Genomic DNA, 25,543 nt, shown 5'->3' with positions numbered 1-25,543 from the left:
GGCTACAGAAATCAGTGAACAATTACCGGTATTGTTGATATACTGAAATCAGAGGATTTGGACAATTTTAAATAAAAATAAAAAATGGGCCCAAACGATTACTCAAGTATTAAAATAGTTGTCGATTAATTTGATAGTCGATTACTTGCCGATTAATCGATTAATTTTGACAGCTCTAGGTGGTTGTGTAGTCTGTGTGCGAATAAATGTAATCCAATGCCGAATAAATGTCCGTCGTCCACCGCCACCCCGAGCACGACGTGAAAAAAATCGACCGAATTTTCACAACCTAAAGTTGGCCTGCTCCTGCTGCTGAAAAAATATCCTGGAGGAAACACTGCAAGGCATTAAAAATAAGTGTGCAAAGCAAGAGGCCTGTGAAAATACATTCCGTTTTTTTTTTTATGAAGGAAAAGAGACAAATGAGAAAATCCTGTTCCCACACAGAAAAAGAAAGAGAAGTACACAAGCTAACTACCATCTGTTAATCCATATCTCACAATAGTTGCACATGTCGCAGTGTTGCACGTCGGACTTGGAGTGTTGCAGGGACAGATGCCACTGTCTACATTCAGCTGAAAGAGTTTGGAAAAGAAAGGGACTTGGCATCAATTATTTTGGTAAGTTATATATACAAAAATGGCTGATGACAGAGTATAGAGTTTGCAAATTGTGGAAATTGGGGCTATTGGAGTGGCAGTAGTTTTGCACTAATAATGATAATATGACACTGCGATTATGTGATCATTTGAGTTGCAACGATCAACCGATTAATCGACAACTAATCAATTATCAAATAAATCGCTGATTACTTTTGATAATCAATGAATTGTTTTGAAACTATCTTTAATTTATAATTGTCCAAATGCTTGGAATTTCAGATTCTAAACACTGATTTCTGTAGTTCTCTATGAAAGCAGACTGTGTTGAATCAAAATAAAACCTTTGTTTTTACTTTACACTTTTGCATATTTTTGGGCATGATATGGACCAAACCAATAACTGAATCAAAGAAGAGCAGCTGTGTAAGCTGCAAGAGCAACTATATCAATACGAGGGGCGTCAAAATGAGTGAGTTAATTTAAAGTTCCTTTAATGACACTAATTTTTTTAATGCGCGATTAATGACCGCCCCTTACTTGGAAAGCATTTACTGGGAGGAATTATAGTTGCAATGCAGCAGACACGTCCACGTCAAAATTTAGCAGTAATACATTTAATAATAATGAATATATTCGTGGAGACTGGGGTCAAGTTGTATTTTACAAATTAAAAAAATGTGTAGAATTTCACAAGTTACTTCATGTTAAAGATTAGACGCCTCTTAATATAAAAAGAAAAATGCAAGCGTTTTACAGATGCAATAATGCCATCTAGTGGCAGCAATTTGATAAAATTATTAGGAAATTACTGTATCATGACTAAAAGATGCAGCCATATTTCTATTCCTTAAACATTTTCCCACTTTTATGTTAACAAGAGTATGAAAACTTAGAGAGAGAATAAAACATGTTATTGTACATTTAGAACAGATTAAAAAAAGTTTGATTAATCGTGAGTTAACTATTGAAGTCATGCAATTAATTACAATTACAAATTTGAATCGCCTGACACCCCTAATCAATACCAAACAATATCTGATCTTATGGATCCATTATCAACTCATTCTGGCATCTTATGCAAGATATTCTTTTCAAAAGCAAACATTATTATTTGTTTAACATCGAGAAATAATCCAAGGCATGAAGATTAGGTTAAAAATAGGTCAACTCGAAGACAAAACTGACCTATGAACTCTGGCTATCGTATGTAGGTGTAATTCAAATCCATGATGGCTCTTGCTTTCATAAAGGACATATTGTGACCCTCAACTGTAGAAAGAAAATAAAAGTCCCTTTACAAATTCAATGCAACCAGTAATAAAAAAAATAATAATAATTAAAAAAAATGAAAGGATGCAAGTTCCCAGTCAACATCTTGTTCCTGATGGTGTCTTTTATATACCAGCTAATGAGAAGTGCAATTCGGGTGAAGTGCAGGCTAGCACTTAGCTGCGGTTACCGAGAAAGATCTGAAAACCCCCAGAGTCCCTGCTGGTCATGCTTTGAATAATGAAGGCCAACATGCAGATTAGGCAGACTAATGAGGCCTGTAAATGTCTCCATCATTTATCCGCGCGCTACAACATTGTCGTTAACTAAGCAACAGGATTGTGCTAATTATGTTACAAACAGTATTTACAAATATTGTGACCAGGAGAACTTGGAGCACTTCACCATTAGATTCTATTGTGGGAGTCTGGGCTTTCTGGGAATTCAAGGCTGAAAACATCTCTGACCCTGGGGAATAAACTGAAAATTAAGTCCGACAGTAACCTGTTGTGGTTTCCAAGTAAACCTCCGGGATGCTACATATCCATCCATTTCCTAGAACACTTGTTCTCATTCGACATCGCCAGTCAATCGCAGGGCACATAAAAAAAAAGGAAACTATTCACACTGACATGCTCACCTATTGACAATTTAGATCAGTCTTTAATCTAACATGCATGTTTTTGGAATGTGGGAGGACGACTGAGTTCCCAGACAAAACCCACGCAAGCTGATTCAGGTCCAGGAAGTAAAAACCCTGCCACAGTTTGGCTTTAGCCCCTGATGCTAGCTAGCTAGCGCCTTAGCAGGTAAACGGCCACCATGGGAGCTAGCTTGCCAAACTGTGGCAGTGTTTTTTTTACTTTCTGGACCTGGATTTGCTACCTCTGCATGAGGAAAACATCCAAACATCCACATATGTAGACTTTAATCCTCAAATGCTCATATCTTATTAGGTAGAGATAATCTCATTTCATTGCTGGTGCCATGTGATGACATGCACTTTGCCTACAATCAATAAGCAGAGTTGGGGAATCCGAGTCCAGAAAGGAAAAACCCTGACATAGTTTGGCCTAACAGTTTATCTGCCAGGTGAGTCGAAGCACCCGTGGCTAAAGTCAATTTGTGGCAGGGTTTTATACTTTCAGGACCAGGATTCCAATTCAATGAATTATGTCTCTCGCTTGACGTAACAAATAAAATAATGAAAAATGTGTGTACTATTAGTGTTGATTTTATCAGCCATTTTAAAATTTAGTCTCAGTTTTATTACAATCGTGCGTGATAATTTTTTAAATCACATTTCGTCAACCTCGTCCCATTTTTATTTAGTAAAGTTTTAGCCTTTATTTTAGTCCATGAAAAAAATAATTACAATTATTTGTACAGTCAATGGCGGAGTGGCCAAGTGCTTCTTTGCTATACGGCGTAATTCCACTTTTGATGTCCGCCGTGGGACGCGATAATTCCTCGTGAGTGGCTTTGTTGTCATTAGCGGCCATGTCATATATGCGTGTTTTACGCACGCGACACGTCACGATGATCACGTGACTGTCCAAAATGGCCGATACTGTACTTAATGCAAAAATATTTCGAAAAAAGTGCTATAAAATCGTAATCGCTCAACATAAATTGACAATTTTTTAAGGGAAGAGATGATATTAACCATTTCACAGAATAGCTGGTTACTTTTTTATAAGTCTTGTATTCCTTCCTTTTGAGTGCTTTTCAGACTTGAAATACATTTTCATGTAGGATTAAAAAGAAACACGCACACATCTGAACATTTCATACTTGAAAACCGCACATTACAAGGTTATCTCTACCTCAGAGGGAAACTATTTCATCAGGGCTCAGAGATGCCGTTCTACTGCAAAGTAGCCCTTTTCAGAAAAAGAAGGTTGTGTAAGTGGTTGTTGTCAACACATTTGATAAAATGTGGATAGATGTTTGCTATTATCTGTTGGCCCGGTTTGCGCAGTGGTTAGTTTCATCCGTTAAGGTTGTACTCACTCAAAATGTGTCATAGAAAAGCAGGACACCAATCAATCAGGTGTTGTGTGCGACTGTACCGCGGAAAGCACTTGATGGGAAATCTGCGACACTCGTTATGATCAACCCAAAATAGAAAACACTTTCAATAAGAGAAGCAACAGGACGTAACCATTTTTTTTACCATCCAGCAGAGATGCGTTCTGGCTCGTCTCTGACTCACACACACCAGATGTACTTTACTTCACTACATGAGCGAAAATGTGTGTAGCTACGTTTGGATTAAGGACATAAAACACAAAGCGCATTAATTCTCTCAAAGACACACACACACACGCACATGTACGCATGCGCGCACACACCAATTTCTGTCCCCTCGCCTTAATCAAGTGATTTCCCAGAGGAGCTATGAGGCAGAATTTTTGACATGGCCTCTTTCTCAGTAGCTGGCTTGCACTTCTGCATGGCGGCCAAAGCGAAGACGTGCTTATCGCACAGCGCCGAGAAAGCAGCACCGGAGTGACGGTGCGAAATGGAGGCGAAATCACACTTGGCCATTTGGATCACGTGAATGAGCCCAACGAGAAAAATGTACACAAATAAGCAGCAAATGATTTGTTTTCTTTCAAATTGGAAATCAATCGCAGAGCCACATCATTGCTGTGCTTTCTCGTTGTCGAAGCTCAAGTCTACAATACATAAAATAAGCACTGTGATATACATTATGTCCACAAATACTCGAGAGGGAGGTGGAGCTGCTGCAAAACACCCTCAGGCTCATTCAAACACTAACATTCAATTCATAATAATGATCATGAGCCAATTGGGCGGGGCTACAAGTATAAGTGGACTTCCTTATTTTTTCACACCCGAAAGATTAGGTTTCTAAAATGCAGACTTGAATAATAAATCTCTTTTTAAGTCGTACATCTCTTGTAAATTCACAGTAAACTATCAGGGGAATGTCTGGTGAATAATTTGCGACCGGAGCGGCGCAAGCACCAATTGAGGCAAACGTGCATTGTGATTATTACACATCAAGTGGCTTTTTTAGCAATGAAAATGAAAGCAAAAGCATACATGGGTTATTTTGTGTCTCTCAATGTGGCTACATTTTAGTGAGTGCCTATTTTTAGCCAATATGACCAAAAATTCATATCACAATACAAATTAAATCCCTTTACAGTACTATAATGTATATATCGCAGCGTACAACATAAGTATCAGAAATTATGATGAGATTATTTCTGAATGGGATATATAGTTCCTAAGCAAAGGTAAATGGATTTAAAAAAAACACATATAATGTAACGGACAACATTTATTTGCTGCAAAACTCAGCACAAACAGGCACAAACAACTCTGCTAGCTCACCATTTACAATATGCTTTAACCTAAAAGGCTCCTCCTGGCTGATACATGAGGAAACGTACCGATTATGGTAATTTCCGTTTTTCAGGCGTGTTAATTTACCTGCTAATTTGCTGTTCATAGTTAGTTACTCTCAGCTTTAACATGGTTCAGACTTCAATTAGAAAACACCTTTGCTAGTCTTTCATTGCTCCACATGACATATTAGCTTTGCGGTTAGCATGAATCCATCCATTTACATTCTATAGCTATTGTCCTTATAATGGCTGCGGATGACGTTGAGCACATCTTGAAGGAACTAAGGCACCAAAAAAAAAAAAAAAAGTTTTACTGCAGTGCCTAAATAAAGTCACAGGTGAGCTATGCTAAATGACTAAGCCTAAAAACGTTTGTATCCTTATTTTCATTCCAACGCAAGCCATGATGCGCTTGCTTGGGAATTTGCCTCACCTCTCAAAGCCATGCTGGGTGTTGAGGCAGGCGGAAGGCATTTCCTTTGAAATGCGCCCATCACACCTGACAATTTGGTAGCTGAAAGTAGAATAAACTTTACAGCTGCTGGAACCATGTCTAACAATTGGCACAGGTAATCCAACGCAATTTTGGTGAATTAGATAGAGGTGCCGGTCGAAGAATTCTGAACTCCACGGCTATGTATGATTGATCCCATCGTATTTCATCATTACGAAAATCACAATCATCATTTCATAAATGACTATTATTATCATCTTCATTATATACTTTTATTAAATCATTCCACTGGTGGCCAGACGCGGAAGTGCGATCTTCTCCAAGTGCCCACTTCATATTGGATACTTATTTTAAAATGAGACAATTTAAACATCATAAAATCCTACTTATCGTACAATAATGTTTTGAAGACGTTTTAAAAAATGATTGATAACATTTCTGCGATTGGCTGCTTCACAGTTCAGGGTGTACCCCGCCTGCAGTCCGAAAACAGCTGGGATAGGCTCCAGCATGTCCACGACCCTAATGAGGATATGCGCCGTGTTTTGCAGGACGGATGGATGGATTCAATGCCTTTTAAGGTTTTGTTAATAATCTGCAGCAAACATACTCTCAGACCAGCCTGTTCCCAATCTCCCATGAAGAACAGGGGACCATTGTACAAAGACGAAGGAGTCCATAATGACTCTAAGGGTGCTGAAATCGTTTTCAAGCTGTGGTCCATGAAAAGAAGAAGTTGCTAAAAGCAAGGAGAGCCGGCACTTCTTTATACCAAAAAAAGAAGAAGCTAAGATTACTGTACTGTTTTTGTTGTTGTCGTAGTTTGGGGGTGTTGGAACAGATTGACGGCATTTCTATTCATTTCAAAGGGGGAACGTTGATTTGACATGCGAGATATTTGAGTTGCGAGCATAGTCAAGGACAGGTACCACAGTACATTCCTTGGCAGATCGGGAAACACAAACTGCCATGCGTTCTCTGTTCTCGAACCCACTTCCCCATATTTGGTCTGTCGGCACCACAAAACACACGCACCGAACATAAACGCCAAAAATGAAAAGTTTCACTCACCCAAAACCAAGCGTCGAACCTCCTCTTCGTTGTCACGGACCCAAGGGGGCTGTCCTGTCCCAGTCGGACGTGGCCGTCCTCGCGTGTCTCCGCGCGCGCGCACGTAAAAACTCAACAAACCACGTCCGTGCCGCCGTCCTCGAAGCGAAGCAGAATCGCCGGCTGCTGACCTAAGACGTGTCCCATGTTTTTTGACGCCCCTCTCTTTTCTTCCGGAATACACCGACACGGCGAGCCCACGCCGAAGCCTCTTGCTCTCTCCACCCACTGTTTGGATCCTTGCTGGAGAGACAACAGCAACCCCGGCCGGCTGCTCCTCGCACGCTGCAGCAGCAATCCACACGCGCCGCTTTGTCTTCACACTGCCTGCCGCACACGGGAAACCATAACTTTAGTTATTCGCCCTGACTTGAATCCACGGGTCCTATAATCCGCCCGGTTCCTTGCAGCGTCACCAACATGCGCCATTATCTCATATTTACACACACGCAGCGGTATCATACACATGGAATACTGTAACAGTACATTGCCCTCTGTGTTTATGTAATCTCGCACGAACCTATATAGTCCCCATGTTGTGCTGTTTTAGGTAATTTGTACATTTATGTGGAATGGTGGAGAGATAGCGCCCCTCTTGGGCATAATTTCATTACTGCAGCCATTGTTCTCTTCATGGCACAAATTGAAACGTTTGTCAACGGTGGTTGGCAGAGCAAGTCAATTAGTCAATTATTACAAGAAAAACAGGTAATAAAACACGACATCATTTGATTCTTCCTTCAAAACTATCATACACTTATGATTTATTTCTCGTTTGCTGTAACCCTGTTACAGATAACTACTGAGGCACCTGAAAATTAAAAACACAACTTAATTGAATACAATTCGATTATGTTACTTTAATTACAATACGGTTGCAAGTAACAGTGTTGAAAATGTTAATGTTATGCTAGCTGTTAGCTGTGATGTTAATTGGTATAACAATATATATATATATATATATATATATATATATTAACATGTATTTTCATGATAATGTTAGTAATAGGGTTGCATTGTTTTGAGTGGCGTACACTTTTACTGAAAACAATTTTTTTTAAAATAATCATAAAAGGGAGGACTTACTTGATGTCATTTCTGCAGTCATTTAGCTTAATTACTTTTTTCCTCTTCCTCTATGTCAGTGATTCTCAAAACATGGTACACAGTCTCCCCCTAGTGGTACATCAAAAAAATCACTAAATCAAATGGCTCAAACATTTGGAATGTTACAATGTTTTTTTGTCCAGTAGAATTTTATTTAACTTTTAACCCTATACTGCCTGAACCATGAAACATATGAGAACATTCTGATTCTTTGTAAATAAAGTATTTATAGGTCCCTTTGAACAAACAAAACACTTTAAAAAACAACAACACTTCCACATATGACTTTTGATTTGTGTGTGTCATATTTGATACATCCTTTCACAATACTTTAAATTCATACATTTATACCTGTCAACAACAAACAGACATATCGAAAATATTAGTATTTTGACAAATCTGAAAGAACATTTCCCACTATTAATAAGTATACATGCCTCTTCCTTTCTCAAAAGGGACAATCTTGCAAGGTCTCTGGAAAAAACAACAGCTGGGTGATACTGCCCTCTAATGGAGTATTTGTGCTATGCATGTGTCAGATTATATAAATCAGGGTTTTAATGGGAAAAAGTATATTATACTCATGAATAGAGGGATCAAAATGTCTTGTATTTAATGATACGTTTGGCTTCATAAGGTTAAGTACAATAAAATTAAATTTAATTATTTAAAAACAGTGTTTTTAAACATCCATTTAGGTATTATTTTCATTTACCTTTTAAGTGCAATCGATTTTAATTGAATAATTTAAGTTCAGTTTTATCTTCCTACAGTATATTTAAGTGTAATGTTAAGGTTAAAAAGGTTTTAGGAACAAGAGTAATGTGTATGTTGAAAGACACAACTACCACTAATTTAAAAAATAAATAAAACATGTTATATTATATTTATATAGAGGAACCAGTTGAGGTGGCTGGGGCATCTGGTTCGGATGCCTCCTGGACGCCTCCCTGGGGAGGTGTTCCGGGCATGTCCTACCGGCAGGAGGCCCCGGGGACGACCCAGGACACGCTGGCGAGACTACGTCTCACGGCTGGCTTGGGAACGCCTTGGGATCCCATCGGAGGAGCTGGCTGAAGTGGCTGGGGAGAGGGAAGTCTGGGCTTCCCTGCTAAAGCTGCTGCCCCCGCGACCCGACCCCGGATAAGCGGAATTGAAGACGGAACGGAATGTTATATTTTATATTTGATTTATGAACTGGTCATCAATAAGATGGAAGGACAACAGAAAAACACAGTTTTTGGACATTTTTAAAAAGCAGTTATAACACTTTTTGGCAGCATTCCAGCAAGATATTGTTGTTTTTTTAAAAATGTGTTCGATTTGTGCATGCAAACTTAATCATTAGCCAATAGCCATCAATATCATTATGTTTTGACGGTCCTAATCAATAAATTGTGTCATGTTTTGGAATCTCTCCCTACCTATACTGCAGTGGTATAGCATTTAAAGGACGGAGTTTCATCGGAGTTCATCTCTTCCGCATGAAAAAAAAAAGGAATAAAAAGTGACAACCTCCTTGCGATGACTAAAAGGTCACAGAAAGTTCATGAGGACAGTTCCCGGTAAGTATGATGAGCACAGCGTGATCCCTCTTGGTACCATCACTGTAGAAAAAATAATGTTCTTTATAGTCGCTTCTACAGCAAAGATATCAGTGTCCAGCAAACAGCCTGCTTTTTGAGTTATGTTGAGCAGCTCAGTCACAACACCGCCTTATATGTATAAATGTTGGGAGCTTGGTTAAATCAAACCAGATGAGCCTCCTGCTTGACTTACGAGATATTTGCACACGCTATCCCTAAGAAACTAAGTTAATTCTTAAAGGAGACATTATGCATTTTGTCACTTTGTAAAAATGTTTACGGTTGTTTCCGTAAAATTCTTTCAAAAAAAAAAAATGCTATTTCAAAATACCCCAAAGATAACAAAAAAAAATGTAGTACACACCTACTTAATTTCTTTGTATGCAAGTACTTTTGTATCTTGCTTTTGAATTTTCAAAATAGAAAGCTAAAGCTGCACTTGGTTGTTTAACTTCTCACACAAGACAAAATTTGTATACAAACAAAAAGGCACGTTTTCCACTTGTCCCATTTAATGTGTAGCGCAGCAAGCTGAACAACACTAAACGACGTGTCTTGTCTGACTGGTTTGATTTAAAAGTACGGCATTGTTTTCTTCTGCAGTCCTATAGGTGATAGTTATGCACATTACGTGACTGGCAACTGTAACATACAGCAAGCTTCTTTTTTTTCTTCACAAAATGACTCTATCACTATGGGCACATATAACGCTCCGGGCTTCTTTCTATTGATAATTTATTGATGAAGACGTGTGTCTCAATACTTTTATGTATTTTAGTTACTTGGGAGAGGTTTAAAACTTGACAATGGAAAAATTGTAGCTACATGTATAGTCACCACTGTACTATCACTATTTTAGCTGTTGATTATTTTTTTTTAAGCTACTTCAGCTGCACAAATGTTTATTTTTTCTATATTTCTGTGTTTTTTTTGCAGCGTCATTGCCGCAGTATTGACTTTAACAGAGCGGCCTGCCGCCAGTTTATTAACCTATCATGAAACACTGGAGAGGCAGGAGATTAATTTCATTTCCTCATCGTGTGTGTGTGTGTGTGTGTGTGTGTGTGTGTGTGTGTGTGTGTGTGTGACCTTTGCATTTGTTTATTGTTGCGTGAAGATCCTTTCTCTGTCATCTCTGGGTGTCTTGAATGTGTGCGAACGTGGAACTATAATACACCAATATGTGAAGCTCAGCATGGACATTTCAAACGGGCTCTTTATGAGATCCTCCTCTTTCCGTGAAGGTTCGAAACTTGTACACCAGCAACAGCAAGCCAAGCCCTTTCAGGAGTGCTGGTCGGCTCATACAGAAAACACATTGTGGGCGAGAAGCATCACTTCTCTATTCTGAGCACAAATATCTTAAATGGAGAAGTTCTGGTCTTCATGACACAACAACCCCTTGTATGATGCGGCCGAGTTGATTCTCGTTATGAGCAACTTGAAGGGTGATGAAATACCGAAGAGTTGATTATACCACCCCCTGTTGGTCTTGTAGGTCCAGTGCATTTTTAAATGTGAACGTAGTAGACACTATTGGTGCTTTCTGTAAGTAAAAGTAGTTGATAGTTCTGTTCCTAAAAAAAGTGGCAGTCTTTAAATTGTATTTTACAGAAGAAAAGGTTTAGTGAGACTGTTTTGCTGCATTTCACACTTGATGGTTAAGTAACAAACTGCTATTTGTCTTTATGTTAGCTATACAAATAAGAACAAACTGAAGCTCAGAATAAATAAGATAAATAATCTTTATTTTGACGTCTTTGTTATTTATAAAATTATGTGTCCACATTCCATATTAACAAGGCAATACAGACAATCTTTTCCATTTTTCAGGTGGAAGTCAGGCTCTGGAGACATTTTTTTTTCTGCTTATTTAAATTGTTATTGATATCAACAGGATTGCCCATACTGTTAAAAACAAGGTCATCATGACAGCAGGTGTACCATAATGATAGTCCCAGCGATTAATCCAATTTCTAAGGACATTCATGTGTCTCCAGAGCCCGGATCCACACCAAGCCCTTCACTGTACAGCCACACAACTTCATTAGCCAGGATACATTACTGCTTCTTGCTCAGTGTCAACACCAGTTCACACAAATTCTTCACCGTTCTCACGCCAGCAAGTAACAATTCTCAAACTTGATAGTTCCCCCCTCCAGTCACACACAAAACCCCAAATGTAAAAACCAAACAAAAATGACAAAGAAATCTCTATTCTACAAAAAGGTAAGAAGTGCCGAAAGGAAAACAATAGTAGTTTCGTTGACTTCCCCTCCCAAAAAACAAACAATCGTTATACTGTATAGGTTATTACTACAGTAACATGATTCCATGCAATCATATATTCATCTTCTGTACAGAATTGAGGACTCAGTAGTAAGTAATAAGCATATACAGACCTCTATAGCGCCTGGTGGCCAGAGAGTAAACCAAGGAGATTAAAAAAACAAAAACATAACCACACTGTGACCCAACACCAAACCAATTATTAAGAGCTAAAAGACAATCTCAGCCCTGCCTGTCCATTAAGTCAAACACATGATTTAACTATATATAAAACATTAACCATTGAGTTGCTAACAGACTGAGAACATGGGAGGAAGCACACGTGCGCAAAAAGCTTTTTAAACACCCTCATGATCAACATCTTTCTTTTTGGGGCACAAAGGTGCGGTCGCAGTGGGTAAAAACGTAATCAAGGGCTCACAGACATTCATTTCTACGGAAGCGTGGAACTGCCGATTGCGGAGTAAACATTTTTTGACTGGCAAATACCGTACGTTCAAACGCACTTGTCGGCTAACTGCCACTTGCGCGTTGGCATACCGCATGGCATTATGGGGGAAACGCAAATCATGCGATGTCGATATGAAAAAAACACAAATTTGCAAAATACGTTCAAACATACTTTCAAATATGTTCGAACGTGTTTACCAGTCAAGAATGTTTACTCCACATTGGCAAGTCCCACGCATTCGTATATATTTTCACCACTTGTTCCAAGTGGAGGTGCAATGGGGCTATATAAGGCATGGTGTGATTCGATAATTACTTTTGAGACAATCAAGCAGTCTACATGGCATTCTTTAGAACTTATATTGTACAAAATGTTTCAACTCAAAGCCTAAAACGTCTACCAAACGTCGACTTTTTTTTTGTAAAGATTTTTTTCATCCCTTTGAATTTGCACACAAGACAGACAGAGTCGGATGTCGTTAGACACCTGTTGTGAATTTTGCCATTCAACAGTTGAACAGTTGTGTGTACATTCAAAAGTTTAGAGAATGTCAGCTGGAAAGGTTTTAGTGCATTTTTCACCGTGAAGTTTCACATGAAAGCAGATTTTTCTATAGTGAGTTGTGAAGTAGCCAAAATATAAATAAACAAGGAATAAATTAAAAGGGCCAAAGGACAATGACACCACTGATACTGGTTTCATTGCTGATTGACGTTTGAGCTTTTTTTTTTTTTTTTTTTTTTTAAGGTAGTCAGCAAATATAGCACTGAAGGAAGCGGCATAGAGCTCTGCACACAGTTTGTGTTTTTTGGGGGTGGGGGGGGGCAAAGAGTTATAAGGAAGCTTTCCTGTGATGACCTTGACATCACAATGTCAGACTACTTGTTGAAAAGGGATTTGCAGAAGCTGCAGATTACTGTGGACACACACGCAGACACACACACACCCACACACACACACACACAGGTTTGGTAGTTCCTGACAGTGACCTGACACACTCACAGCAACCAGCAATCGCCGTTCCATCTCGATGGCCATTGCGGCTTATCTTCTCTCTAACAGCGGCACCCACACGACATGATCAATCATTCCCGTGCTGTCCTTTAAAGTCCAGCAAATGCTCTGCCTTTTAAGAACTAACAACAAAAATAACTTCAGACATCTCAAAGTTTTTTCTGCATACACACACACACAAGCCAAAAGCTCGCAGCGGCTTTCTTTTTCTTGCACATCCGTTCTCATGCATGCCTCTTGACTGTGCAGTGGTGGTTCATCCGACACGCAGGAGTGGGGAATGATGAGTGGGGTGCTGTCGCTTGTAAAAGGAAGAAGGAAAGCCTGTGCCGAAACTGTGTGAGCGCGTTTGAGGGAGACGACTTAATTCTGCGGCCATCTCCTCCGGTACTTCCTCTCATCGTCGCCTGTCGGAGTGAGAAAAAGAAATGGAGTTTAAAAATCAGAATAGGTCTATAGTCGTTTTATTAAAGGAGGTACTAGGAGGGTTGTACCTTTCCATGGAAGGGAAGATAAGAATTTAGGCTGCATTACAAATGCAGAAGAGGAAAAGAATAAGGATAGTCAGTCAAGGAATTGTACTTGATTTAAACGTCATAAGAAGAAAATCAAATGGCTTTACCACTGCACTTTATTAAATACACTCAATGGGCAAAGTTTGGAATTACCTTCAAGATAATTTCTGGAAATATATTTTAGTGCCTCATCCAGGAGGATGACAGGGACTGAAATTTTCAGGACCACGGTCCACTGAGACCAATGCAGAGGGGTCACCTGGAAGATCAGCTGAATGACAAAAGTAATGGCAGAATTAGATACTCAACAGAAGAAAAAAAGACACCACTACTGTACTGAATAATTTGCTTATTCAAAGCTGGCTATGATTATTACTGTGAACAAAATAATTCAAATAGTTTCATTGTCAAAATGTCTTAAGGGGGAAGAGTCAACACACCCCACAATTATTGACAAAAATATCTTCTATGCAGCCCTACTAGTCTAAATATGGTGTCCTGGTTAATATTGCAAAACCCAGCAGTTTAAAAAAAAAATCTGTATCAGGCGGCCATTTTGCCACTTGCTGTCGAGTGCAAATGACATCACAGTTGCTCAGGTTTTGAGTAACAGCCAATCACAGATCAGCTTCAGAAAGCAGGTGCGCTGTGATTGGTTGTTGCCTGAGCCCTGAGCAACTGTGATGTCATCATCAGTCGACAGCAAGTAGCAAAATGGCCGCCTTCTGATATTGATAAAAAATTAACTCCTTTTCCACTAATAGAATATTAACCAGAATCCCATATTTAGACTAGTGGGGCTGCTACATATTGTCAAGATTTTTTACTAAAATAAGCCACTAAATGTCAAATTCTTGCAAGTGCATACAACACCACCAGCATATGGACTTACATAAGATAACATTGAATGGATGAGAATGAGGGGTTTGTATTTTTAAACAGAAATTAAATAAATATATAATATATAATAAATACCCACAGACCCCAGGAAGAAACAACAACTGCCCTAAAAGATAAGTATATGTACTTACCGGCATCGGCTCAACATAAAGAATTAAGAAGTGGAGGGAGAGAGAAAGAACGATGGCTCCCAGTAACCAAATATTGACCCAGGGAGGCATTCTGAGAAGGGACTGGTTCTCAGACAAACTGTCAGGGGGGAGAACGTTGTAAAGATCAGAACATGCTGACAACTTGACATACATGGACATTTTTGCAACTCCTTAAAGATTTTTATGCTGTAAAGTTAAATGTCATTATAGTATATTAACAGCATCATTGACCAATTACATGGCATTAAATTGCAATTCATGCGTCACAACAGAGCTTTCATACTCTGTCTTTATTATCTTTCAAAAATATTAGATTTCTGCAACATAAGTTGTTAAGGTCATTTTAATGGGTGTGTTGTTCTGCCATGAAAAATCGGTTATCCCTCTGGCGGAGTGTTTTGATGCCGGATGACAGCATCACTTCAATTCCATCCACATGACGGTTGACATTTAAAGTGTGACATTTAAAGGAGACGCTAACTGACCTGTTGAGAGCGTTGAGCATTTCAATGGTGACCAGCACAGACAGGGCCATGGTGGTGGGGTAGCGGGATTCAAACACCTCACAATCTATTCCCTGAAACACCGGGTTCTCCGCGGTGCACTGCATGAAGTGTCTCTGTGGAGACAGACACGTAGAAGATCAGCACAGGATGCTCGACCTTGCACGATGCAGCTCAAACCGACTGCCGACTCTCGATTTTGTCGGCCTATGTATATGTTCAACAGTTGTATTTTATAGGAGAGGAATTCTATTCAACAGTCTATGATTCTAAATATACGTTCTATTTGATGATTTTACATCAATTCCTGTTACAAGCTTTGTGAAAATAATAATAATAATAATAATAGAAGCAGAAGAAGAAAATTGTGCAAATTAGTTCAATTTTAACCACATTAGCGTTCACTATTTTCCATCCACACATTCGCTTGTTTACGTCCACGTTTCTGGACAGAGGCATCTGTCCAGACATCCAGACTCAGGGGGTCCAGGTGAAATACCAAGCACCCTACAGGACCCTGCTGAAGATCTATAGCCACATTATTTTTTACTGCCATTGACGGTTATAAACGTCAAAAATCATTCGAACTATTTCTATGAGTTGAACTTTTTTTTCTACTTTTGTTAACAAGTGTATGAAAACCTAGAGCTTGTGTTTTATTGTACATTTAGAACAGATATAAAATTAGTGATTAATCGCGAGTTAACTATTGAAGTCATGCGATTAATTAAGATTAAAAATTTTAATCGCCAGACGCCCCTAATTTTGCGATAAATTTTTTAAAATTGTAATTAATCGCATGACTTCACTAGTTAACTCACGATGAATCACAAATTTTCTATCTATTCTAAATGTACAATAAATTTAAAAAATCTAGGTTTTTCTACTCTTGTTAACAAAAGTGTGGGGAGAAAATTTTTATACTAACTAGTAGAAATAGTTCAAATGTTTTGCTCTGCAGGTGTGAGTGGCTGACTAATGAGCTGATGTGTTGGCAGTACCATAGTAGAATATTCTACCACAGCAGGAGAGGATTGTGACACAGAACAACATCTAAAAAAAAAATTCTGGTCAGATAAAATGCTGCATCCAGTAGATCAGACTACTAGATATTTTTTAAATTAAAATCATAAACTGCCAATGTTAAATGATAGAAAAGATGTGAAGCAAAAAATATGATTCAAAGAACTATTTCACGATTGTCTTAACACAAGGCGAGATTACATGACATTAGGGCGGTTCTGAAGAGGCAAAACAAAAGATACAGGTCCATCTGTTTAGAGATCACAACTGCTCAACTAGCCCTAGGCACTTGTAGCCCATGCTATGATACAGGACTGTGTTACAAAATGGGAAAATGGGGATTATATCCCGTCGGGAAAAAAAAAAAAACGTGGAGAGAGATTCAGTTTGCAACTCACCAGCTGGTAAAAAGACACTTGTGGCCCTTCTTCATCAAACAGGTACCACCACGTGGCTGCACTCACTGTCCCAAGACCCACATAACCTAAAACATACAAAACATAAGAAATGACAGCAGCCACAGCTACACTTTTCCGTCTCTACTACAACTAGAGTTTTGACATTTTTAGTTTCACACTCGGATTCACCTTTTCGTTTTGGTTCAGAATGATATAATGAATTAATGAAAGGACAAAACAAAATGTTAGGTTTTAAAAAGGAAAACCGTGAGAAGGCATCCTAGGATGTCTGTGTTTTGTTTGAGCTCTGAAACGGTTTGGTTTCAGCAAAGTGGGAAAAATGGCGTATGAACTGTGCTATAAGTCTTCGGTGTTGGATTATTTAGACAAAAGCTCACTGCAGAATTGCTTTTAAGACACTTGGGAACTGCAAAAAAAAAACTATATCTTCACTCATTCACTGCCATTGACGGCTATAGACGTCAAAAAATCATTTAAAATAATTCTATTAGTTTAACATTTGTTTCTACTTTTGTTAACAGGAGTATTTTTTTATTGTTCATTTAGAACAGATATAAAATTTGTGATTAATTGAGAGTTAAATAGTGGAGTCAAGTGATTAATTATCATTAAAAAAAAAAATCGCCTGATGCCCCGAATTTTTAATAAACTTTTCTTTTTTTAATAAAAGAATAATAATAATAATAATTAAAATTATGTTTTTTTTAAAGAAGAAGAAGAAAAGATTATTAAAAATTAGGGGCGTCAGGCGATTAATTGTTTTCTTAATTAATTGCACGACTTCACTAGTTAACTCAAGATTAATCACACATTTTATATCTGTTCTAAATGTACAATTTTTTTTTTCTAGGTTTTCATACTCTTGTTAACAAAAGTGGGAAAAAAATGTTAAACTAATAGAAATAGTTCAAATTAATTTTGGAAGTCTATAGGCGTCAATGGCAGTGAATGAGTTAAGCGGCCAGCAGGTGGCAGCAGAGTATGAGAGATCAGTCAGGGCCATGTTGCAACAAGTTCTTATGGTCAGTGACAAAATTTAGCTGTATTCTAATGCTAATTGCTGCAAAACGGAAACCGATCGAAATATACTTTTTTTCCGTTGAAAGAAGAGGCTCTAATCTATCTTTTGGTAAAGTCCATGTTTTTTATAGTAATAGAACACAATATTCTGTAAGCCTTGCAAAATCAGTCAAAATCCAGTAGGGAGCGAAGGGGGTTGCTTCAGTGAAAATGCTTGCGAGTGAATGAGTTCAAGGAATGAAAGGCTAGTTCTGCACAACTATTTTAGTAAGTACCTCCAATGGCCAGGTAGCGGAAGAAAAGCCATCCTGAGATGAGAGGTTCCTTGGAATTTCGTGGAGGTTTGTCCATGATGTCCAGGTCAGGAGGGTTAAATCCCAGAGCGGTGGCAGGCAGACCATCAGTCACCAGATTGACCCACAACAACTGCACCGGTATCAGAGCCTCAGGCAGACCCACAATGGCCGTTAGAAAGATGCTGCGCAGAAAACAAGACATAAACATCAAAACAATAAAGATGACCTTCTGCGTCTCGGTCCGTCTCTTTTCCTCACCACACCACTTCGCCCACGTTGGAGGAGATAAGATATCTGATGAACTGCTTCATGTTGTTGTAGATGGCTCTGCCCTCCTCCACAGCGGACACAATGGTGGAGAAGTTATCGTCAGAAAGTACCATCTCGGAGGCCGATTTGGCCACGGCTGTACCCGAGCCCATGGCGATGCCGATCTCCGCTTTCTTCAGGGCGGGAGCGTCGTTCACGCCGTCGCCAGTCTGTGATGAGAAAAAAGTGAATCGTTTCAGAACCTGTCAGGACTAAAGCCAGAGCAGAGCATAGTGACATGACAGGCAAATGTTAACACTGTCTTTGCCTGGCAACAGAAAGTTGAGATATCAGATAAGCTTAGCATATATCAGATAGCTAAAGTGGATAGCAGCATCTGTAAACAGTGTGACATCACGCCAGCATGACACGGTAAGAGAAATGTGACACAGTAGTCAAATGTCAACAATGGACATCCTCCAGCATTATTGTCATCTTTCTTATTGCAACTTTGAGTGTCTGTTGTATGTTGAGTTTCTCAATTCGAGACCAAAACAATCAACTGTCAAACTCATTTGCTAATGCACTAGTAAAAATATAATTACAGTAAACATTTGTATGAAAAACACCTATTAGGCTCTACATATACAATAATGGCAGGAAAAATGGCTTCTTACGCCATGTGCCGTTTATAACCCTGGCCTCAAACGATGCTTTTGTGCAACTTTTTATTCATAAATGCCACTTGAATTGAACTACCGCAAAGACTTCTGGCATATGATATAATATCTATGATATAATAATGTAAGGTGATTGGTGAAATTAAATTATTACATTTTTGATGGAGTCAAGTGCAAATTTTATGATATTTTCAGAAAATGATAGGGTGCTACAAGGCTGCCAACGGTAGGAGAAATCCACAGCTTCTGTGTTTTTACAACTTTTGCCAATCTAAATAACTGAATTGAACCAAACTTGCAGGTCACCCCCCTTCATTGTCCTCACCATGGCAGTGATCTCGTCAAAGGACTGCAGATATCCAACAATCTTCGACTTGTGAGCTGGCTCCACACGTGCGAAACACCTTGCGTGTTTCACAGCGTCTTTCTGGGCTTCCGGGGATAGATCATCAAACTCGCGGCCCGTGTAGGCCTTTCCTGCCACGTCCTCCTTCTCGCCGAAGATGCCAATGCGGCGGCAGATGGCCACCGCTGTCCCCTTGTTGTCCCCCGTGATCATGATCACACGAATGCCTGCCTCATTGCACAGTTTCACCGAGCCTATTACTTCATTCCTTGGCGGGTCCAGCATGCCCACACAGCCAATGAATGTGAGGCTCAACTAAATGGAAACAGAAGAATAGAAAGATAATCATAATAAACAGCTGTGGTTGCAAGAAGTGGTCACTCTGTATTAGGAGTCAGGCAGCATTGCATTATTTACTTTATTCATTATTATGTTAATTATATTTTCTCAGTATTAGTGTAGTTCCAAATGTTTAAAAAGTAGCTATAAAATGTCCAAAAAAAAAAGTTGCCCAAAAATGAAATGTCCACAAAATTGCCCCAAAAAGTCATAAAATTTAATTTAAAAGAAAAAGGCAGAAAAGGAAACGTTTAAAAAGTAGCTATAAAATGTCCGAAAACAAAAGCACATTTCCTAAAAAAATACCTTGAAATCTCCACAAAATTGCCCAAAAAAAGTCAGAAAATTTAGTTTTTAAAAAAGGCAGAAAAGGAAAAATGTAAAAAGTAGCTATAAAATGTCCAAAAACAAAACACATTTCCTAAAAAAAATACCACAAAATCTCGACAAAACTGCCCCAAAAAAAATCTGAAAATTGAGTTTTAAAAAAAGGCAGAAAAGGAAACATTTAAAAAGTAACTATAAAATTTCCAAAAACAAAAGATTTTCTAAAAAATTACCATGAATTCTCCATAAAATTGCCCCCAAAAAGTCCGGAAATTTATTTAAAAAACTGCCAAAAAGAATGTTCAAAAGTAACCATAAAATGTCCAAAAACAAAAGAAGAAATCCTGAAAATTACCATAAAATGTCCATAGAATGTCCATAAAATGTCTAAAATGTCAGAAATAAATATCCAAAAAATGTCTAAAGAAAGGAAGAAGAGAGGCAGAAAATGACTAACGAACACCAAACATGTCCATAAAATTGTTAAAAATGTAAAAAAATAAATAAAAATTGACAGAGGCAGAAAAGTGTATAAGTGTCAAATTACCCCCAAAAAATTTAATAAATAAAAAGTTCGTAAGTTCCATGAAACATTTGACTATTAAAAGGTATATAAAACTACAGTATATATATATATATATATATATATATATATATATATATATATATATATATATATATTTGTTAATCTAAGTTATTTTTATTATGAATCATTAAGTGTGATTTATTGCCATTGCAACTAAAAGATACAGTAAATTAATTGCATGTAGACAAATGGGAAGTAAAGTAAAAAATATTCTTGACATCACCAGTCTAAAAACGTTATTCTGATGACTATTGCCTTTGTGGAATATAAATTACATAGCAAAATCCAGCTGTTTTTATCTATTTTAGCGGCAGCCATTTTGCCACTTGAGGTCGACTGAAAATGACATCGCAGTGGCTTTGGAAACAACCCATTCACGGTTCACCTTGCAAATGTCACATGACCAAACTCAGAAAACAGGTAAGCCGTGATTGAACGCTACCTAGCAACTGTGATGTCATTTTCAGTCGACGGCAAGAGACAAAATGGCCGCCCCCTGAGATGGATAAAGGTGGGTGGATTTTGCTGCTGTATTCTTATTCTTCAAACACAATATTAGTCAGAATGCCATGTGGGGGCGCATAGAACATATTGTAAAAAACATTTTTGACTTGACTTCCTTAAATTTTAAAGATTGCTTTCCTATTAAAACGGCAAACAGCAATATACATTATAATTTCAATTCAAGAAATTTTTTGTCTAGTTTCCACATCAACCTACCTCATAGTCCACAAACTTGTTGGAATTCTCCAAGTCCATATTATCTTTGCGTGGTGGGTTGTCACGGGTGGCCAGAGCCAGGCAGCGGAGGGTGTCCCTTCCCGTCCCCCAGTCTCGGACCTTGGACATGAGCTGGTCACGCAAAGCTGGAGTCAGCGCCACCTTGCCAGTTCCCACACGCAAGTACTGACATCGCTCAATCACGCTCTCCGGAGCACCCTGTTGGAAAAAAACAAAAGTGACTACACGCAAAAAGTCACATTAGAACTAATTTTGTTATTGTATTGCTTTCCCATGCCTTGACAAACATCTTGCTCTGAGAGCCGGGCTTGACTGGCGTGCAGTAGACTGACATGGACTTGCGATCGCGAGAGAATTCCAATGTGAACTCCTTCTTCATCAGCTGCCTGATCACCTGAAGAGCAACAGGTGATTAACAAAATACGATTATGGACAGCGTATTATTTCATATCAGAAAGCTAAGAAGGCATAAAATAAAAATCCATCCATTTTCTGTAGGGTTCAATAGGGTCATAGGTAGGAGTGTTAAAAAAAAAAAATTGATCCGGCAATATATCGCGATATTACAGCGCACAATTCTCATATCAATTCAATATACAGCAGAATCGATTTTTAAAGTTCAATTTTTGATGGAAATATTCAACAAAATGTCTTAGAATTAGGGTTCACATTTTAAGCATGGAAGAATGATATATTAATGGAACATTAAGTCTTAAAATTTGATTACGGTAGACCACAGTTATGTTAAGTACATTTTCATACAAATCTTACAGTGTACATGTACAAGTTTACTGATTAGTATTTTCTAAATGTGAGTTAAACTTTTTTTTTTTAATAAATCGCAATAATTGATTTATAGATTCGTATCGGGATTAATCGGTATCAAATCGAATCGTGACCTATGAATCGTGATACAGATCGAATTGCAAGCACAAGTGAGCTGGCGTGGGTGACCAAAACTGCCCAAATTATACATAAATAAATAAACAAACAAATAAATAAAAGTCAAAACAAAAACGGATATGAAAAATATAATTCAAAAATTAAATGCAAAAAAATAACTATAAATGGAAATAAAAACAAAATATATATTTCAGATTTTTGTATATATATATTTTTTTTCTTTAAAAAAAAAAAATATATAGTTGTTTTTATTTCCATTTATAGTTATTTTTTTGCATTTAATTTTTTAATTATATTTGCTAGATCCATTTTTATTTTCACTTTTATTTATTTATTTATTTATTTTTAATGTTGGCAGTTTTGGTCCTCCATAAGTTACCAATATTACTGACAGATGGGAGCATTATTATGAATAAGTCTCTCCATAACATCGTGTATCTTGGATGCATGATAAATGAAGACCATAAAAGTAGCCCCTGTGTTGTTCAGGCCTGATTCTACCACTAGATGCCCTCCTAAGTCAGACTTTACTCTATAATGATGATTATGACGACGAGGCACTATGAAACAGGTTTTTATATAAGTTCCTTCTCCGCACCCTGTTCTGTATAAATGACACAGACATGGAATGCCCAGAAATGTTTGCAGAGGTAATAACAGAAAGTAAACCGTGAATGCCGGAAAACACGAAATAGCGGCGTGACCCTGCCTGTTGTGCAATGTTATTGGGTGCCAACTGCCAAGTATTTTGAGTCACACAAGATATTTGCACTGACATTGTCATGCATCATCATACTATGTAAACGCACGCGCAATTTCGGCACGATCCCTTTGCGCCGCTCTAAAGGCGAAGCCAGCTTACTGCCAGATGTTCTGTTATGGCTCTGATGAGGCTGTTTTGTGGCTGGTCTGTGTCGAAGATGGTTAAGACACTAACAAATGACCTTTGAGATAACACTCGTTTAAAACAGGGTCTTAAGCAAAATGTTAAAAAATATATATATATTTAAATCATATTTTTGAATGTTTCCGTAGTACTTTAGAAGTTCTTCAAATAATTGTAATGCTACAATTATTGCTATTCATGCATTTTACAATTTTACATAAAAGAGAAACAGAAAATACTAAAAGTACATTTTATAAATTATGGTTATTTACTTTTCAGAGCAGACCATAACATTTGGGGATGAAAAGCTCATTCCTGTTTGAAACTTTTATTTCTGTGAAAAATTACTATTTACAGTACTACTATGTCAAAACGACTATTAAAATGATAATGCTAGTACACAGCAAAAATTGCAGTGTTAAAATTTCAGAGTTAAATTTTAGGGAGTTGATTACAACTCCTGAAGTGTCATTTTGTAACATTTTCAGAGTTAATTGGAGTTGATCATCTAGTGTTAGATTAACTCTGCAGAGATGTAACTAATCTCCGCATTCGCACGTGTCAACGAACGACGAAGACGCCACACCCTAGTGTAAAATCAACACTGACCAGTGTTGACTAGTATTAAAGTTCAACTACTATCAGAGTTGTTTAACCCCATCTCAGTGTTAAAAAAAACGACTTTGAAAAGTGTTGTTTTCACTATATTTAGAGAGGACCAATATAGACGCTTTTAAGGTGTTACATTTAACTCTGCAGGTGTTGAATCAACACTGCCAATGTTGCTGTGTAGTGTTAATGACTTTTCTATTTGCACTTCCCCCATGAGGCTCACCGAGTTGCAGGCCCCAGCACGCTCCACCTTGCTGAGTCCGGAAAGGTCCGTTTTGAAGACGTTCATCTTCTCCACCAAGGTGGTAAGCGCAGTCTCTGTGGCCTCCCCCACTTTCTCGTACACCCCTTTGGCCTGAGGGAGAAAAAGACATGAACGGAGATGAGACGGTTCGTATTTAAATTGTAGCATGCATCAGTGAGTGCACTACAACAGCTGGTGCATTGTCACGTAGCTGCTCCCTGCTTCTCTGTTGGCAATATATGCACAGTGTGTTTACAGTTTGAGAAACTTTTGTAATGAAACTAATAAGTAGGAAAGAACGTCAATATATGAAACACAAATAAATCACCAAACTATTTTAAAAAAGTGTGTCCTCAGTAACTGTCATGAGACAGTCCAAACCTACGCAGGGGCGGGCTAGACTTTGTTTAGGTATTTTCGCAGATGCACGCAGCTCTGCGTCGTTATGATGGGAATGAACACAGCCACCAATAGAAGAGACTCCTCTCATTCCCAATGCACAAGATGTCTGCAGTGATGCAGAGGGTCCCATACACACTGTTGTCATATTTCTGAATTAGGGCTGGGTATCGATTTAGCCTTCCAAAATTGATTTGATTCGATTCGATTCACAAGGGCCCGATTTGATTCAGTTCACGATTCACATTAATTGTCGATTCATTTAAGGATTTCATACAGTACCGTTTTTTTTATTTACAGTATCTAATTCTAATAATTATTCATTTAAAATGTTCTGAATTACCTTAAAGTGCACCAAATCAGGTCGTTCACAAATGCAAGAAAATACTTTTGAATTCCTGTGAACAGTAAATTTCAAGAAAACACCAAGGAGCAATCAAAAACGTTCAGGTCTTTAACCTGAGTTAACTCATTCACTGCCATTGACGGCTATAAATGTCAAAAATTAATTTTAATAATTTTTTATTATTTTAACTTTTTTTTATACTTTTGTTAACAGTATGAAAACCTAGGTTTTTTTATTGTACATTTAGAACAGATATACAAGTTTTGATTAATTGTGAGTTAACTAGTGAAGTCATGCGATTAATTACGATAAAAAATTTGAATATAGAAATTGTTCTAATTAATTTTTGCCGTCAGTCATAGTCGTCAGTGGCAGTGAATGAGTTAAGTACAATTCTATTTTAACTTAAAGTAAAATTTATAAATTTAGGGGAAAAAATACAAATTAAAAGGATTGATTTCTGGTTCTGTGAATCAATATCGGGCTATAAAAAGGAATATCAATTTGATTTGATTAATCCATTATTCATTTTAAACCCAGCCCTATTCTGACTGAAGTACGATGACATCCACCACACATGTCCACAGAGCTCAGGATCCATCTGCCTGCATCTAGAGTCAAACTAACCAAAATTACGTTACACTACCTGTACCAATACTTAGACGTGGTTCCAGCTGGCGTGAATTCAGTTTAGTCTACTTTCAGCCACCAAATTATCAGGTAGATTTGCTAGTGGATGCTCAATGTGCTTTAACTCTTTGAACAAAGAATGTCAGAGACATTTAAGTAGGAAAA

The 25,543-nt window shown here is 37.9% G+C and overlaps 2 protein-coding genes across 4 annotated transcripts in view; both read right to left on the bottom strand.

The window, feature by feature from the left end:
- Positions 1-7,326, bottom strand: part of camkk1a (calcium/calmodulin-dependent protein kinase kinase 1, alpha a) — a 43,006-nt gene extending 35,680 nt beyond the window's left edge. Inside the window, exon 1 of one of the 2 annotated variants that reach the window (XM_086098130.1) lies at positions 6,777-7,326. The gene's annotated coding sequence lies outside the window, so the exon portion shown is untranslated. The remainder of the gene's footprint in view (positions 1-6,776) is intronic. The other variant, XM_086098129.1, reaches the window with a different exon arrangement.
- A 3,909-nt stretch (positions 7,327-11,235) lies between these two features.
- The window catches only part of atp2a3 (ATPase sarcoplasmic/endoplasmic reticulum Ca2+ transporting 3), a 50,143-nt gene continuing 35,835 nt past the window's right edge, over positions 11,236-25,543 (bottom strand). Inside the window, exons 11-22 of one of the 2 annotated variants that reach the window (XM_086098222.1) lie at positions 23,983-24,114; positions 21,636-21,752; positions 21,338-21,556; positions 19,345-19,680; positions 18,349-18,569; positions 18,070-18,272; positions 16,754-16,839; positions 15,315-15,448; positions 14,809-14,926; positions 13,931-14,048; positions 13,757-13,787; positions 11,236-13,669 (exon numbers count right to left, since the gene is read on the bottom strand). In XM_086098222.1, the coding sequence (XP_085954348.1) occupies positions 13,783-13,787; positions 13,931-14,048; positions 14,809-14,926; positions 15,315-15,448; positions 16,754-16,839; positions 18,070-18,272; positions 18,349-18,569; positions 19,345-19,680; positions 21,338-21,556; positions 21,636-21,752; positions 23,983-24,114 (1,689 nt within the window). In that variant the 3' untranslated portion in view covers positions 11,236-13,669; positions 13,757-13,782. The remainder of the gene's footprint in view (positions 13,670-13,756; positions 13,788-13,930; positions 14,049-14,808; positions 14,927-15,314; positions 15,449-16,753; positions 16,840-18,069; positions 18,273-18,348; positions 18,570-19,344; positions 19,681-21,337; positions 21,557-21,635; positions 21,753-23,982; positions 24,115-25,543) is intronic. The other variant, XM_086098221.1, reaches the window with a different exon arrangement.

This window comes from Leptonotus elevatus, chromosome 16, assembly GCF_054856555.1.
Source record: "Leptonotus elevatus isolate MCC_2025b chromosome 16, RoL_Lele_1.0, whole genome shotgun sequence".
Lineage (NCBI taxonomy): Eukaryota > Metazoa > Chordata > Actinopteri > Syngnathiformes > Syngnathidae > Leptonotus > Leptonotus elevatus.
The sequence above is the reverse complement of the archived record's forward strand: the minus strand, read 5'-3'. Positions and strand labels throughout refer to the sequence as shown.